Genomic DNA, 15,122 nt, shown 5'->3' on the forward strand with positions numbered 1-15,122 from the left:
CTTGAAGCACCATTATCGGAAGAAATGGATGCGCTATATGATTGCTTTTCTTGATCGTGGGATAGACCCAAAACAAAGAATGAGCATTTATTATACTGTTACCTGGGTAACGCAAGTTTGGAGAACAAGTGTATCAGACCAAACGATTATCAATTGCTTTAAACAAAGTACTTTGATTAGTCCAAAGTCTATACCTATACCTGAGTCCGCGCCCGAGTCCGCACCTGAGTCTGCACTATTTTCCGAGCCCGGATTGAGTGATGAGATTGAAAGTCTATATAATCAAGCAATTGATAAGCTTGGTGATAAAGATATTGTGCCATTTGACGAGTTTTTGAACCCTTCGGACGAAGACATGTTAGAAGATGGGACTGAAGGGCGAGATGAGACCAATGAGCAAGATATATATATTGCCCCAACAACCTCAGAAATTCAGGATATTGACATTGATGGGCCCCCACCTGAGCTTCTGTCTAATTCTGCTATATTGGACAGCCTCCAGGATATCCTACTATGGGTTTGTAGCAAAGAAAAGGGTACCTCGGACCATATTAGACAAATTGAGAGCTTAATCAGCGACTTTGGCAGGATTCAGATTGATGAGAAACGTCAGGTGACTTTGGATCAGATGATGGGATGGAAGACTAAATAGGTATTAGGGCTTAGAGTTAGCTTGTCAAATATTATGTCATCCTCTCACCAAAACACAACTCAATTATACCACGTAATTTGGCTTGGATAGTATGCTGTGGTATAAGCGAGAGTTGACTGTACACACAACAGTTATATATCACAGCAATCTTCTCTCTTTCTCAAGATCGGGAAGTACCTCCTGGTACAGTCGGTCCACAGATACAGGTTCCAGTCATACAGAGAGGTCCCCCTGGTACAGTCGGTCGGGCCCGAAAGTATGGTCTGTATACGATAGAGTGGAAAGTCGCGGTGAATAAGAAAGTCCTCTCACGAGATACAGAAGAGGACGTAGCCTTGGCTCCGAGCGCTTACTGGCAGATGACCCTGAAGGGTAAGTTGGAGAAGTTATTAGAAGGAAAGATCCCCGGTAAAGGAAGGGTAAAGTCGGACGACACCACGATCGTTGTGTCGGTGAATGATCGCTCCCAACGCGACCTGACGAAACGATTTGATCATCTCGACATCGACTGGACTGCTGTGGAAAAGCAGCTTCTTAGGTGGGGTGAACTTTGTCGTCGAGGCAAGAAACTGAGGTTGAGTATCACCTTTAAAAATGTGGAGGACGACCGTCTCTCCAAAACTACCTCAGGTAGGGTCGAAAAAAGAGGAAGGTCATCGGTCACCAAACGAATGCTCAATGAGCGAGACGCCCAATTGGACGCCGAAGAAAACGCATCTGGGCAAGAATCAGTTTGGTGGAGTGTTTACAACCTGATGCGTTGCCCATCCTCCTCATGCCACCTTGGCCCACATTGCTGGCAAGACCCACCCGGGAAAAAACACTATGGATTGAGGAGCCATCATTTAAAGCGTCTAATCGCCTTTGTGGAGAAAGGCGCCACCTTACAGTCTCATGAGGACGTTCCGGACAATTTTCGTGAAGAGCTATATATGGAAGAGCGGCACAGACTAGAGAGCCAACAATCCAAGAACAACAAGATGGTCGGCGGCACAGGAAGCTGTCTTCCTATAAGTATCAATTTCAATGGGATGCAACCTTTCCCTCAGTCAGAAGAGTCCAACCCAACCGCGGCCTCAACCATGCCTATGCCACTAAAAGGCCAAGTCATGAATGACCTCATTATTCCTGGACTACGAGACGTGGCTGTCAGAGACTACAGCGCATGGCATGAAGCAAATGTCAGTGACGACAGCTTGAAAGCCCAATTTCGGCAAACATGCAATGTGGCGTTGGCCAATGGTTTAGACCTTAGAATGATCCATGAGGACCAAGATCCGTCATTCTTCATCGACAAAGGGATTATGGTAGGTATCGCACGCCAATTCGTGAGAGATATTGGCGAATGGGTTAAGTGTGTGAGAGATGTCTCGCCGGTTGACCAAGCTACGCAGGCCGCAGCTTGAACGTGCAGGAAGGCGTAAGAAGGCGTTAGTATAGACACTAGGTTGACTCTTAATCAATTCTATTTGATGCAACTCCTTCAGTTAATGACTAGGCCACAAATGTGGGAACACAGAACTTAGGGCTAGCAGGGAATTGAGCAATTTTGGTAACTTTTGGTGTATATATATGATGTTACGACCCAGCGCTATCACCCTTCAAATGCTTATATTTGTGAGGGTCAATGACCACGCCAGCATGTCGGAAATGACCTAAAGCACTCTGTTTTCGAGATCCAACCACCTCAATACACCACTCGAGGAAAGTTTGAAAACCTTGTTCTGAGTCTTCTTCATACCGCGCCCAGTTCCGTCGAATGAATGCTTTCAATTCTGAGAAGAACTCCTCGATAGGATTCAAGTCAGGTGAGTAAGGCGGCAGATACACTAGTTTTACTCCTGCTTCAATGCACATTTCCTCGATACGATCAGAACGATGAAAAGATGCGTTGTCCATGACTAGAACGGACTTAGGCTCAGGCCATCTTCCACAATGCCGAAGAAGCTGATCAATGAAGTCCTCGAAGACTGCAGCATCCGTGGATCCCTGAAATATACGAGAGAGCACAATCCCATCTTGGCAATATGCGGGCAGTATCTGGTACCGCTGGTCACGATGGAAGTTGGCTATCTGCAATGGTGCTGTGCCTAACGGAGACCAGCCTGTCCGTCTGAACCCAATTCGTTTATCACATCCAGACTCATCCACATAAACCAAGTGATACGACTGAAAGTCCGACAGGTTATGCATATAATAATCACGTAAATCCGCATTCTGTTCCTTTGCTCTTTGCCGAGCCACCTTCTTCGACCAACCCACCGAAGCGAGAGCCCTTTTGAGGCTTGAATTTGTGACCTGGACACGGAACTCGTCCCATAAGAAGACTGTCATCTCATCCACATATAGCCCGGGTTTTTCGAGGAGGCGATCACACAGTGCTTCTATCATCGGAGGAGTTATGCTTCGTCGTCGACCGACTCGAGTTGGGGGTGCTCTAACATTTCCGAACTGGCGGAGATTGTTGCTGATGTTGATGATGGAACGCTTACTACATTCAGCAGCTTTGGCCATTTGCGAGGCAGTCAGTGATTTGCTCAATATCATGTGCTGGATCATTTCAAGCTTTGAGAGAGGGAGTCTTGGCGCCATATTGCGAAGAGAAGTCTGGACGTTGATGTAGGAGAGCTTTGGCAGAGGCAGTGGTCGACCGCCGGGAGGGGGTTGGATAGGGAGCGACTCCATCTGCTCACCCTTGCTCACCCCTCTGCTCAGTGAGCAGGTAAAATGAATTTAGGTGAAAATTCTGGGGGATGCTGGCTATTAGGAAATGCACGTGACATGGGCGATCTCGCAGTTCCTGGGAGCTTGGGGGCCCATCTCAAAGCTGCGGACCTCGAAAAAAGTGGTTGCTTGGCTGGAAAACCATACGTTCACCACAGCAACAACAAAATGCGATCTCAAAGTATCCATCATGTACTTGAAAAAGCCGGCAGCAATAAGCTCTCGAATTGATACTGTCAAAGCATGCTTTTCACCCCGCGGGACCTGGCTGATTATCGCGTGCTGCGCTTAATCTGAGTGTTCTGGCTCGGGTCGATCCAGTTCCTGGGAAGGTGCTAGTCCTGCCCCACGGCTCGACGTGGGTGGCCTGCAAATCTGGTCTCCTGTCTTAGCACCGCGGAGCCGAGTCACCTGATGACGTACCCCTCCTTCAGTTGAGAGCCTGAGAAGAGCTTGTAATGAACTACAGACAGGCAAATTTATACGACCATGGCGTCGACAAGTCACTCTGGTGTCAATTATGGAGCCCAGGTGGGAATCAATTATGGCACATTCACGGCAGACTTTCATCTGCCACCGGGTAAGTCAGGAACGGAACCAAACAAGGTCGAGACCGACTGCTGATTGCCGCTTCCCTCTAGAGCGGCCAGAAACTCCGCCCAGCCCTTTGTCAACTGTGCCATTCACGCGCGACCCAGATTTTGTCCGTCCGAGACACTGCTTGATCAGATCTATAGTAAGAACTCGGTCGCGGGCTCGAGAATAGCGCTGATTGGCCTCGGCGGTGTTGGGTAATGGTATTGCGGCTCTTACGTGGTCTATTGCTGACAACTCGAAGAAAATCGCAACTTGCGATCGAATACTCCTACCAAGTCCGATCCAAATCACCGGCAACATGGGTTTTCTGGGTCCATGCGAGTAATGAAGCCCGATTTGAGCAAAGTTTCCGGGACTTCGCGGACCAGGTTAAAATCCCGGGTCGTCAAGATGCTAAAGTTAACATATTTAGACTGGTGGAAAACTGGCTCCGGGATGAAAAGATAGGAAATTGGGTTTGTGTCCTTGATAATGTCGATGACGATCAGCTTCTTTGCTCGGTTCCGGGGGCGGGCAAGCGAGATCCGATGAGCGGCTCAACGATCGCCTCGACAAAACCACTCTTAGAATACGTTCCTAGAAGCCGGAATGGCTCTATCATCATCACGAGCCGGACTAGAGAGGTTGCGTTGAAGATGGTCCATCACAGCGACCTCATTGAGGTTAAACCCATGGAAAAGTCCGAAGCGCTAGAGCTTCTCCAAAGAAAGCTTGAACAACCAGGAGAGAGCCAAGAGAGTCGACAGTTAGTGAACGCGTTAGAGTCCATGCCGCTAGCGATCGTACAGGCCGCTAGCTATATTCGAAATCGGGCGCCTCGGTCTTCGGTATCACAATACTTGAAAGATTTCCTAGGGAGTGACCGTGAAGCAACAAAGCTTTTGAAAAAAGAGGCGGGTCACCTCTACCGGGACTGGGAAGCAAAGAACTCAATTCTGGTGACGTGGCAAATATCATTTGATCATATACGCCAAACAAAGCCGTCTGCAGCGCAGTTGCTTTCTCTCATCAGCTTTTTCGATCGGCAAGGAATACCCGAGAAACTTATCCGGCATCGGCCTAAGGCCAACTACACATCAAGTTCAGAACTTCCGACCGACCCCAGTGACGGAGAGACATCTGATTCTGATTCAGGCCCACATGGTGTATATGAGTTTCCCCTGAACGCGAGGAAGCTACCTTTCTTTTGCTTCCTCGCGCTACGTCTTGTATCTAGAGTCGACTATAGTTAGCTTTTTTTAATATTGATTACTCATCTGGAAGACTGTCCTCATCTACGGATACGTGAGACCTTCACACTCCTAGAAATGCTTTGAGGATCCTAGAGTCAAGTTAAGAAGCACAAGAGTTTGTCAGTCTCTCGCCAGTCCCCGAGTTGTGTTTTTTCTGCCAACAATCCCGTCTTCATGCGACACGGCCCCACTGAGATGAATCCATATCTGTATTTCTTTGGCCACCGCGGTTAGGTATGACGAGAAAAAAAAATTATTATCTACCGGCACTATTTCGAGCTAAGGCAATTTTGAAATAGGTGAGGCTGTCAATAGCTGGCCTTCATGTCAGGTTATGTGAACTCATTTCCTTGAAATCCTTCTCATACATTGCTCCTGTCACGTGATTACACGGAACGGAACACATCCGGCGTTCACGCCCCCTTCCCAGGGCGTTTCCTTGTCAATTTCTCCGAACAATCACGATAACCTACTATGACACGCTGCTTCAAAAAGGTTACCAGACTAGACTACCTTCCAATACTACTAGTCTCATCTCGTCCTTCACTTCCAGTTTACCAATCCCTTTTCCGTCCTCGAAAGCTCGACTCAGGACCTTTCACCCGGTTGGGCACCACAATGGCCGAGAACTATCGCATCGAGTACAACTGGATCAAGGGTGTGGAGACACTCGAAGGTTACCAGCCTGGGGGACCATCCCATCATGATTGGTGACGTGCTACATGACCGTTATCATATTGTAGACAAACTTGGTTTTGGGAGCTATTCGACTGTTTGGCTTGCCCGAGATACTCATCTGAGCCGATATGTTGCTGTGAAGGTCAACATAGCCGACTCGAATCCGCGCGAGATGGTGTTCATTCAAGAGTAAGAAAAAGAGAGAAGAAGCATGGTGTCTAGATACATGCACGCGATGATCCAGCAGTCAAACCCCTCCAACCTCTCGTTCCCAATGTTTACTGCTCAATCGCGTGAAGATAGATGGCAACTTCCCGGCTGAAAATATGATCCTTGAGGAGTTGGTCGGCAGATTCAACAATCCATGTCTGACAGTTCTTCTGGGTGATTTCCTGCTGGGTGTGGCCTGAAATTGTTAGTCGTCATATAAGACAGATTTCTCGCAATTTATAGAACTCACCGCGCTACTGGTTGTATTCAGAGACTTCCCCGGAACTTTCACTTTATAAGCACTGGTCTCGAAGGGACAGACAGGCACATTTTCGATTTTTCGTTCGCCGTTGTTGAGCATAGCCTTCTCATCAAAGTACTTCCCATCGACCCATTGCAGCGGGACTCTCATGGTTGGACGATTGGGGGTTTTTTGCAAGTCATGGCTGCGCTTGATTTCGAATACAAACCCATTCCTCACATCACCGGTCGCGTGTATCATAACGCCAATGTCCGGACTGGTGTGTGAGCGTACCCAGTACCCCCAGTGATCTTTGAAGGGCGAGCCGTTATAGATCAACAGCTCGACCATAAAGGCATCGATGGGTCCTGTCGGGGCCACCTGCGGCGGCTTAGAGGCCAGAGAAGTGGGGGCCATGACGGCCGGCGGAGGTGGAGGAGGTGGTGGGGCGACAATAGTTATAGGTGGGGAAGGCATGGTGATAAGGCAGCTCTTTCGATAGATGTTATGGTACAAGAATGTTCCTCAATTCTGTGTGCGGATTGACGAGAAATTTAGAATGCAGAGTTTAAAGCCTCTCGATCCGATGGAAAGGGCCGTTTAAGTATTATTACTTACGTGTCTGTAAGTTACTTGCTAAGGATAGATGTGGTGCATAGTTAATCCCACGTTTCATCTCTTCATTCCTCCATTTGGCGGTCGCAGACGCGCGCGACGAAATGAATATCCTATTGATTGGATGGCGATGAAAGCAATTTCCGATTACAATGCCAGGGGTCATAGTGTAGTACTACGTTGTGACTTGCTGTAGCGCCGCCCAGGAACTGCCCTCGATTTTCATTGGTACTCAGGCCCTATACTGTACTAGTCCCAGGAGCTGGCGCTTACTGAAACTGATGAATAAAGGAAAAGGAAAAAAAGAATGTTTCGCACCATTTTAGATGACGAGCTATTTTTGGAAATCATTCCTGCATTTGATGAACCAAATCTATTCTGGCTCCGTCAAATAGTTTTCCTTCCTAGCGTTACAAGCAGCGGTTCGTTTATGTTAATCGCCGTACCTCTGGTTCGTGGTCACTTGACTTCATTAGTCATCGAGCGATCCCATTCCTCAAATCGCTGCCCGTCACGACTATTCTTTTCCCAGCCTGACTGTCACGTTCCTCAATATCTCATCTCGACCCCTGATACTTCGAAATCAAGCAATGGGTTAGAACCCCATTCACCCGTCGTAACATGAATATCTTTCCCGAGTCTAGCTTTTTCAAAGAGAGACGAGCCTCTGCACTCCCTGCGCCAGTTGAAATAAGAGCCATCAACAAAAATTCTGGCAATCTTTACGCCACAAATTTCAACCGTCCCCCTCCTGTCAAGATACCGTCTCTTGGACTGGTGGTTAAGTACGGAGCCGACGTGACCGTGATTGAGGCTCAAACTCAAATGAGAATACGCGAGCAACTACAAGGACAGGTACCTACTCCTGAGATTTTTGGATGGACCGAGGATGAAGGACAGGTCTTTATCTACATGTCCTTGATTGAGGGTGAGACTTTGCAAGAGAGATGGAGAGGCATGGATGAGGCTGAGAGACGGGCCGTCTGCGAACAACTTCAATATATTGTGAAAACATGGAGGGCCTTAACGCAGGACAAGCAGGACTGTTATATCGGTACGTGCATTCCCTCGGATTTAATACATAAACAACCTTAATCTGAAATATACTCTACAGGCAGTTTCGGTAAGCAACCACTGAGTGAGGCATTCCTCGATGCCCACCCAGAACTTGCAGGTCCATTTCAAGGTGTGAACGCCATCCAACTCTTTCAAGATGCTTGTGGGATTGAGATCGACAGCGAAGTGCCTATCATCTTCACTCACAGCGATTTTGCCCCACCCAACATCCTTCTATCGCCTGGGTCGAATCCACAAGTAGCAGCGATCATTGACTGGGGTCAGGCTGGGTGGTATCCTGCGTACTGGGAATATTGTAAAGCACGACGAGTGAGAGTGGATCCAGAGTACTTTGATGATGCTCTTCAAGAAGAATGGCACATGAAATATCTGCCGATGATCCTGGATCCTATGGATGATGAGAAATACTACCACCCTTGGCTTTGGTTTGTGTTATCTAAGGGCATCTAAATAGAAGTGGGCTTTGTGAGTCAAAGCGGCCGTGATTGCTGCTCTTAAATCATGTGCGTCAAGCGTTTTCAATGGGTTCTCCGGGTTTGCACCGAACCTGCCAGCTGCCCAAGCGCGCAGCCCCCACCCTTCCCTTCTCCAGCTTCGCAATAACTCACCAGCGTTATAATAGATAATTTTCTATGCCAACCTTTCGAAGTATGCAAGTTGCTTATGAAATATTAGACAGTCAATTTTACTGCGTGTGCAGTGTTTATTATCCTATGAGAGATCATTCTTTAAAAGTCTCAGGATAGACATTTTTTGGCAGAGCGCCAGAGGCACCGTGCACGTCCAATTCGCTACTGGATGACCAAACATTGTGCCTTCTTGGCTTGTTACAATGTAGCCTAGTGGTCAATCCCAAGCAACCGCGATCCCTGGCAGTGATAAGATCCAGATGTGGCTGTCCATGGTGACTATTCATGCGCGTGCCACTGCAGCTTTTGGTCGCTCGATATTCTATAAGCTCTTTCTCACATCGTAGAAATATTGGTATCTCTGACGACGAATCTCAACTGTAGTCCCCTGTTCTGCATACCGCATGCTGCGCCCGCAGATCTCTATTCCTTTGATTCTTGGGCGATTTCATCGATAGTCAAATTGGGTTGAGGGCCATTGGCAGTATCGGTGCAAAGATGAAGCTTCGCAAAGCCTGGTGGATAGCTACGGCGTGTATTATTGAATGGAAAAGGGCACGTAGTGCCTGTAGGAATGCTCTCCAGATAAACATATAAATGACGGATACTGCCGGAACGGGTCTTACATTTTCCGAGAATATCTCAAGATGCACTGTCCACTCTGACAATCCAGTCATAGATGCTTTGCTGCGCTGTTGTCAATCCTACAACTCGGAAAGGTTATACTAGCGTGAGTAAGCTATGAAAATTCTCATCGTGAGGCAAAGATCTAATAAATCCCTAGCTTGCCATCAAATACATCCAACTCGCTATGGGCTGGATTAGGATTATCGGGACCCAGAAAATTCGAAATCCTACCCACCATTGGCGAAAGCATCAATAGCTTCCTGAGTGCATTCGTGGCAGCGGCGAAATAATCGCGCGACGTCCAATCTATCATTTGGCCAAGAGCAGTGAACTTCCTTCCTCTTTCGTTTTTCCATCTACGCGACTCATTTCTCTTGCTGGACCCGTGACAGGAAATTGATAATCTTCACAAAGTCAGTAACTTAGATAGTTTCATCCAAGGCTATCTTAGATCCCTCACCTGCCAACGCTCAACGTAGTTCATTAACTCAGCGTAGCGACCATACAGTATACAATCTTGCGTCTTGTACTGTGCTCTTCGGTGCTTAACGTTCCATTTTTATGAATCAAGACGGAAGGTTTTCACCGCAGCTTTAACCCCATCGATATTTTTTGGGCGCTGGGAAATTACCGCGGGTGAAAGCAGAAATTTGCGTGTCAATTTGATTAGTCGATACGCGTCCCTCAACTTGGCGAAGAAAGACCAGTAGTCCTTTAGATCCCAAAGCAACTCTGCGCTTCTCCCGTCTTCTCAATTTCAGGCTAGGATGGAACGTTATAACTCTCTAGGGTATGCATACCATGTCTTGCCCCGGGTTCCGACTCTCCCAAACTTCCTGAGGTCATGTTTCTTGCTATAATTAGTGCCTCCGAAGACATGAGGAAGGTTGAAAGCCTCTGATACTATATAATCAAAGGGATGGGAAATGTGAGGATATATATGTAATGAGGAATATCCTTCTCATTCTCCGTGAAGTCTCCCTGGGAGTTAGTAGTGCGAGTTCTGGGGGCTAAATCAACGCGTTGAATCGTATCATTAACGAGCGTCGTCCAGATAAGCCTGTACAATCAGTATATAGCTTCTATCTGATGACCCTGCAGAGTCGAACTTAGCCGATATCCAAATTCACAGAACTATGAGGCATTGAGTCCTCTCATCAATTCTTTGCTGTCACAACCATCACAGCGCAATCCGCTCTGACTCACTTTTACTTTTTTAACCTCTCGGCTTTCACTTCGAAGGGCGTATAATGGCAAATGGTGCTACGAAAGGGTGAAATCCAGTGTTGTTGAAGCTAGAGGTGTAACACAAATTGCTTTGGGGTTTCTCTTTACAGCTGCAGCTGAGCTGCAGAATTTCGATTGCGAAGCGAGGATATCTAACCGGCCGCACGTGGCCACCATGAGACTTTCGAACTCTCAATGTAACAAGGCGCTCGTCTTAATATCCGATCATCACTACTACGAAACCGGGTACATTCATGGTGACGGCTCTATTAGAGCTAGGAGCACACGCCTTGACCCTGGGGGTTCTCTTGCTCCCGGAAGCCTCTGAAATGTTTTTGGGAGCAAAGAAGCAGCTTCTAGGAGCCACCTACCCCCCAGGAAACTCGATGTAGCATCTGAGGTCTGCTATCCCGACCTCAAGGAATCAAAGCCGCGTTCCTGTTGACGACTTGTTGACTCCTGGGGCGATGATTTGGCCTCTTCCAGGCGGCTTTGGGATCAATGAGGGCTAGGTTGGCGTATAGCACGCCCTTCCATCCACCCTCGACCTTGTCGGCAGGTGTGGAGGCATTGGCTGAGAACATGGCGTTCCATTCTTGGCGGACGAACTCCTTGCGGCGGGTGAAGGGGGTGTGAGGCATCAATGGAAGCATGTGGATACTATATGATTTTGATTTTGGTTAGTGTGTGATCAGGGTGAGAAGGGCAGAGCGAAGGAGAGGCTGAGGGGATCCAACGACGCAGAGTTGTGCGCAGGGTTGGTGAAGGTGTTTTGTGAGGGCTTTCGACGATCTCGGAAGGGAAGCTATTGACTCTAGGACCATAAAGTAAGCTCCCAGGGGCTCCACAACTCCCGAATCTGGTCAATGTATTCCCAGAGCCAGTTCCGTATTCAGTCAGGAACGTAAGGCGAAGGTCCCAGGGGTAGATCTCGTTTTCCTAAGAATAGAAACAGCCCCAGGATCTCAAGAGTATTTCCTAGGGGATAAACAGCTCCTAGAAATGCTTTTGAGGTTCCCAGGGCCAACATATTGGTTCCCAGAGTAAGTTAACAAGCACGAGAGTTTGTCAGTCTCTTGCCTTTGGCTTTTCTGCCAACAATCCCCGCCTTCACGCGACACGGCTCCACTGAGATGAATCCTTCTCTGTTTCTTTGGTCACCGCCGTTAGGTATCATGAAAACAGACTTTTATCTACCACTATAGTTTCGAGCTCAGACATTTTCGGAATCACCGAAGCAGTCAATAGCTACTGGCTATGGTGTATTGGTGTCCAGCACTTACGAGATGAAACGGTCGCGTTGTACTTCGGAGTTTAACCATCGGTATTTCATTTCTTGCTAATTTGCTTCAAAATTGTATATCACGGCTATAACGGCTGTAACCTGTGATCACCTACGCTGAGTGGAATTGAGTCGTGCCGATCGGCGAAGCGGTGCAGCGGTGGAAGGTTGCCGCAGTAGATGAGTTCCTGCTAGTCTGGCTGAGCGACGGGGCCCACCAGTGGGAGATGGATCGCTTGCCGTGTGGACGGAATATGTCTCGGCATCCGACGAGGGGATTCGTAAGGGGCGAATGATGGCATCTAGGGCTCCTTCGTTTCGGCTGCGGTCATCAGTATCTTGGTCGTCTCAGAAATAAGGTCATCCACACTTACCACACACAGCATGACGTGCCAAACCCTGTATCTCGCTTTTCCAACCATTCTTCGGCGCATGACAGATGACAGAGCGATGTGCACTGACCGCAGTGCAAGATCACGCTCTCGTCCGCATGGTCTTCATCCTCAGTCTGGCAGAACACACAGTAGATGCTGTCGACGTGGATGCTGTCGACCGCTTGGCTTGGCCTGAGACTCTGCAGCGTCAAGTCTTGGACACCCGCCCGGATATTAGTTGCCGATGAGAGGATGGCTGGTCGGGTCGGCGAAACGCGCCATGGAACATTGTTCGTCCGCAGCGTTGCAGAAGTCACAAATGGATAGAATGGCTGCACTGGCTCGGGGTTGGTTGAAAGCCGCACCGGCGGGTTTTGTCTGAGCCTGTGAGGAGGTGACGGGCCAGTGTTGTCTGATGCAGGGCGTCGCCTGGAGGCTGACGATGTCTGACGCTGGCCTGAATGTACAACAACTGATGGAGAGGCCATTCTGGAGCCATGTGGTACTCGCGCCTGGTTGCGGACTGCAGCTTCATACCACTGCTGGCCAACTTGGTCGGCCTGCCGTTGCCGGTGCCATCTCGCGCAGAGGAAGTCTCTGGCGACATCACAGAGCTTCGACTGCAACGATGACAAGTCAAATGGCTCTCTGGCGAGAGTGGTCAACTTTTGATGGCCGATCTTGGTGTCTCCAACTTTGATCGAGTTTTTGCACGGCTCGCCTTTTTTCGTCGTCCCGCAACAAGAGCCAGGACCGCCATTGGGGCTGACCTCTATCTCACAAACAAGAAACGGATTCCAAGGCAGCATGGTTGTTATTGAGGTGGTCGTCAAAGGCAGAAAATGCTTCGGATTGTGGGTGGTGTTGGGGAATCACTGCAGCGTTCTCTCGCCAGCTTTATATGCCATCGCCGTGGGCTCCTTACCTACATGGCTGCGTGGCTGGCATGGAACACTTCCTTGAAACAGTCGGTACGTCGAAGAATGCATTCACATGCAGTATGCGCTGTATACAGCCGATCAGTGGCCTGCATGAAGGGATATCATTCCAGACCACTGCTGCAATCAGCTGCACCTGTGACTGTCCATCGCGGTGACCAGGGAGTGGCGAACAGACTGGCTACTGCGGTGAGCAGCAAAGTCGACATATGCTGGGTGAAATTCTGGGTTGCCTATGGAATTCGGAAGCGCGTGATAGGTTATGATCTACTCTTATGACGCTAGATGAAAGTGGGTACCAAGATAGATTCGGTTTCCAGGCTATCGACATAGCCAGGAAGTGATTTGGCGTTCCCGGGAGCTAGACGCCAGAGTGTGAGGGTCTCACGTATCCGTAGATGAGGACAGCGTATTTAGATCAGTAATCAATATTAAATAAAGCTATAGTCGACTCTAGATACAAGACGTAGCGCGAGGAAGCAAAAGAAAGGTAGCTTCCTCGCGTTCAGGGGAACCCATGTACACCATGTGTGTCCCGCGCAGATCATATCTCCATCGTTCCGTATGCTTCATGTATATCCTTGACATACGGCTATAGTGTTCCCAGGAAACACCCACCCATTCCTGGGAGTTATGCATCGAACCTGAATCTCTAATATGACGGACATACGAAAACCGAACCACCTAACTCCTGCGACCTCTGTTTCTTGTCTCAGGGCCAAGTGGCGCCATTGTGACCAACATATAAAGGTCAAGCGCCTCGCCAGACAAGCCATATTACAAGTGTACCATCTTCCCGCTACATCCAATATTAGCATATTCGAGCATTCAACTTTGCTCTAATCCGTTGACGGCCTCCACTTCCACGAATTCCATCCTATCCTTTTCTTTGAAGAAACAATGGGCCAATACTGGCAGGTGGTTTGCCCATCCAGACGCGAGTACACAACACAGTCATGTGGTGGAAAGCTATCAGAGTTGCTTTTTTCGTCATGGGCCAACATACTGTGTGACCTGATTGAACACGAGTGGGCTGGCACTCGGCTCATCTGTATCGGAGATTGCTTAAATCCAGACGATCTCCCTGCCACGATTCAACAAGACAAACTCCACTTGATTTCCGCCGAGAGCGATGCAACATCCAAGCTTCTCCGCTATGATGTCGTTGAGGAGGAGTTTGAACTATGGTCTTACGAAGAAGAAGGGGAGGCAGCGACTCTCACGGCCATGGAAGAATCTGTCAATCCCAAAATTCGACTCCTGAGGAACTTGACTACCAGTCAATATGTCTTCGAGGACAAGTTGCCATCCGGAACCACTCTTGGCCACATAGTTCTGATGCGTATCTGTTGGTCGTCTGATAGTTCAACTAGCATTGCGGGGGGAGGATATTTGACCAAGGGAGAATGGGCTGGCCATGAGTTCGACATTGTAGGTGCTGACATGTTGGAGAATATGGACGGAGAATGGGAGGATGTCACCGAGGACATCCGCGATGAGATACAGGTTCTGTGGTCGAGCGATTTCGGAGACAACTGGGAAACCGAATGGAGAGCGTGATACTCCATGAGCAAGAAGCTATGAAATCAATCGATATGAAGAATATCCGAGGATACAATCTTAGGCTATCAAAGAAAAGATGAATGAAAATACCTTTGGACACCCTTCCCGTATATACTCGAGTGAGGTCAGAAAATCTCCATGTTCCTTGGACGAAAATGTGAGGGCTCTTGGTAAAATCAAAGAATGAACAGCTTCCATTGCCTCAGTATTAAGACCGTAGATTCAACAGTGCCCCAACATTTCTTAACCGACTCACTTGACTCATTCACAACATGACTCTAGCACATTCTTCTCGCTGGGCATCTAAAATGACACCAAGGATTTTGCCGCAAATAGTTGCGGTAGAACGAAGGTATGGGTTGCACTTAGGATAGGCATCGTGTCCAACGTTTGCTCCCTAGCAGAGCACGTGCGCGACAGGAGCCTACAAGCCTATAAATACGTCCTCTCCCCTCA

At 48.4% G+C, this 15,122-nt stretch overlaps 4 protein-coding genes across 4 annotated transcripts; 3 read left to right on the forward strand and 1 right to left on the reverse strand.

Moving 5' to 3' along the window:
* Positions 1 to 5,679: 5,679 nt before the first annotated feature.
* N7446_011864 (kinase-like domain-containing protein) lies at positions 5,680 to 5,919 on the forward strand (the record flags this gene model as incomplete). Its single annotated transcript, XM_058520606.1, has 1 exon — positions 5,680 to 5,919. The coding sequence occupies one exon, from the start codon at positions 5,680 to 5,682 to the stop codon at positions 5,917 to 5,919; it is 240 nt and encodes a 79-aa protein (XP_058366892.1).
* A 242-nt stretch (positions 5,920 to 6,161) lies between these two features.
* N7446_011865 (uncharacterized protein) lies at positions 6,162 to 6,811 on the reverse strand (the record flags this gene model as incomplete). The annotated part of the gene is made up of 2 exons (XM_058520607.1): positions 6,162 to 6,278; positions 6,344 to 6,811. The coding sequence occupies 2 exons, from the start codon at positions 6,809 to 6,811 to the stop codon at positions 6,162 to 6,164; spliced, it is 585 nt and encodes a 194-aa protein (XP_058366893.1).
* A 759-nt stretch (positions 6,812 to 7,570) lies between these two features.
* On the forward strand, positions 7,571 to 8,476 carry N7446_011866 (uncharacterized protein; the record flags this gene model as incomplete). Its single annotated transcript, XM_058520608.1, has 2 exons — positions 7,571 to 8,003; positions 8,064 to 8,476. 2 exons carry the CDS (start codon positions 7,571 to 7,573, stop codon positions 8,474 to 8,476), a joined length of 846 nt encoding a protein of 281 aa, XP_058366894.1.
* Positions 8,477 to 14,003: 5,527 nt separating this feature from the next.
* On the forward strand, positions 14,004 to 14,663 carry N7446_011867 (uncharacterized protein; the record flags this gene model as incomplete). Its single annotated transcript, XM_058520609.1, has 1 exon — positions 14,004 to 14,663. One exon carries the CDS (start codon positions 14,004 to 14,006, stop codon positions 14,661 to 14,663), a length of 660 nt encoding a protein of 219 aa, XP_058366895.1.
* Positions 14,664 to 15,122: the final 459 nt, after the last annotated feature.

This window comes from Penicillium canescens (genome assembly GCF_028828765.1).
Source record: "Penicillium canescens strain IBT 15451 chromosome Unknown utg000009l_segment0_segment0, whole genome shotgun sequence".
Lineage (NCBI taxonomy): Eukaryota > Fungi > Ascomycota > Eurotiomycetes > Eurotiales > Aspergillaceae > Penicillium > Penicillium canescens.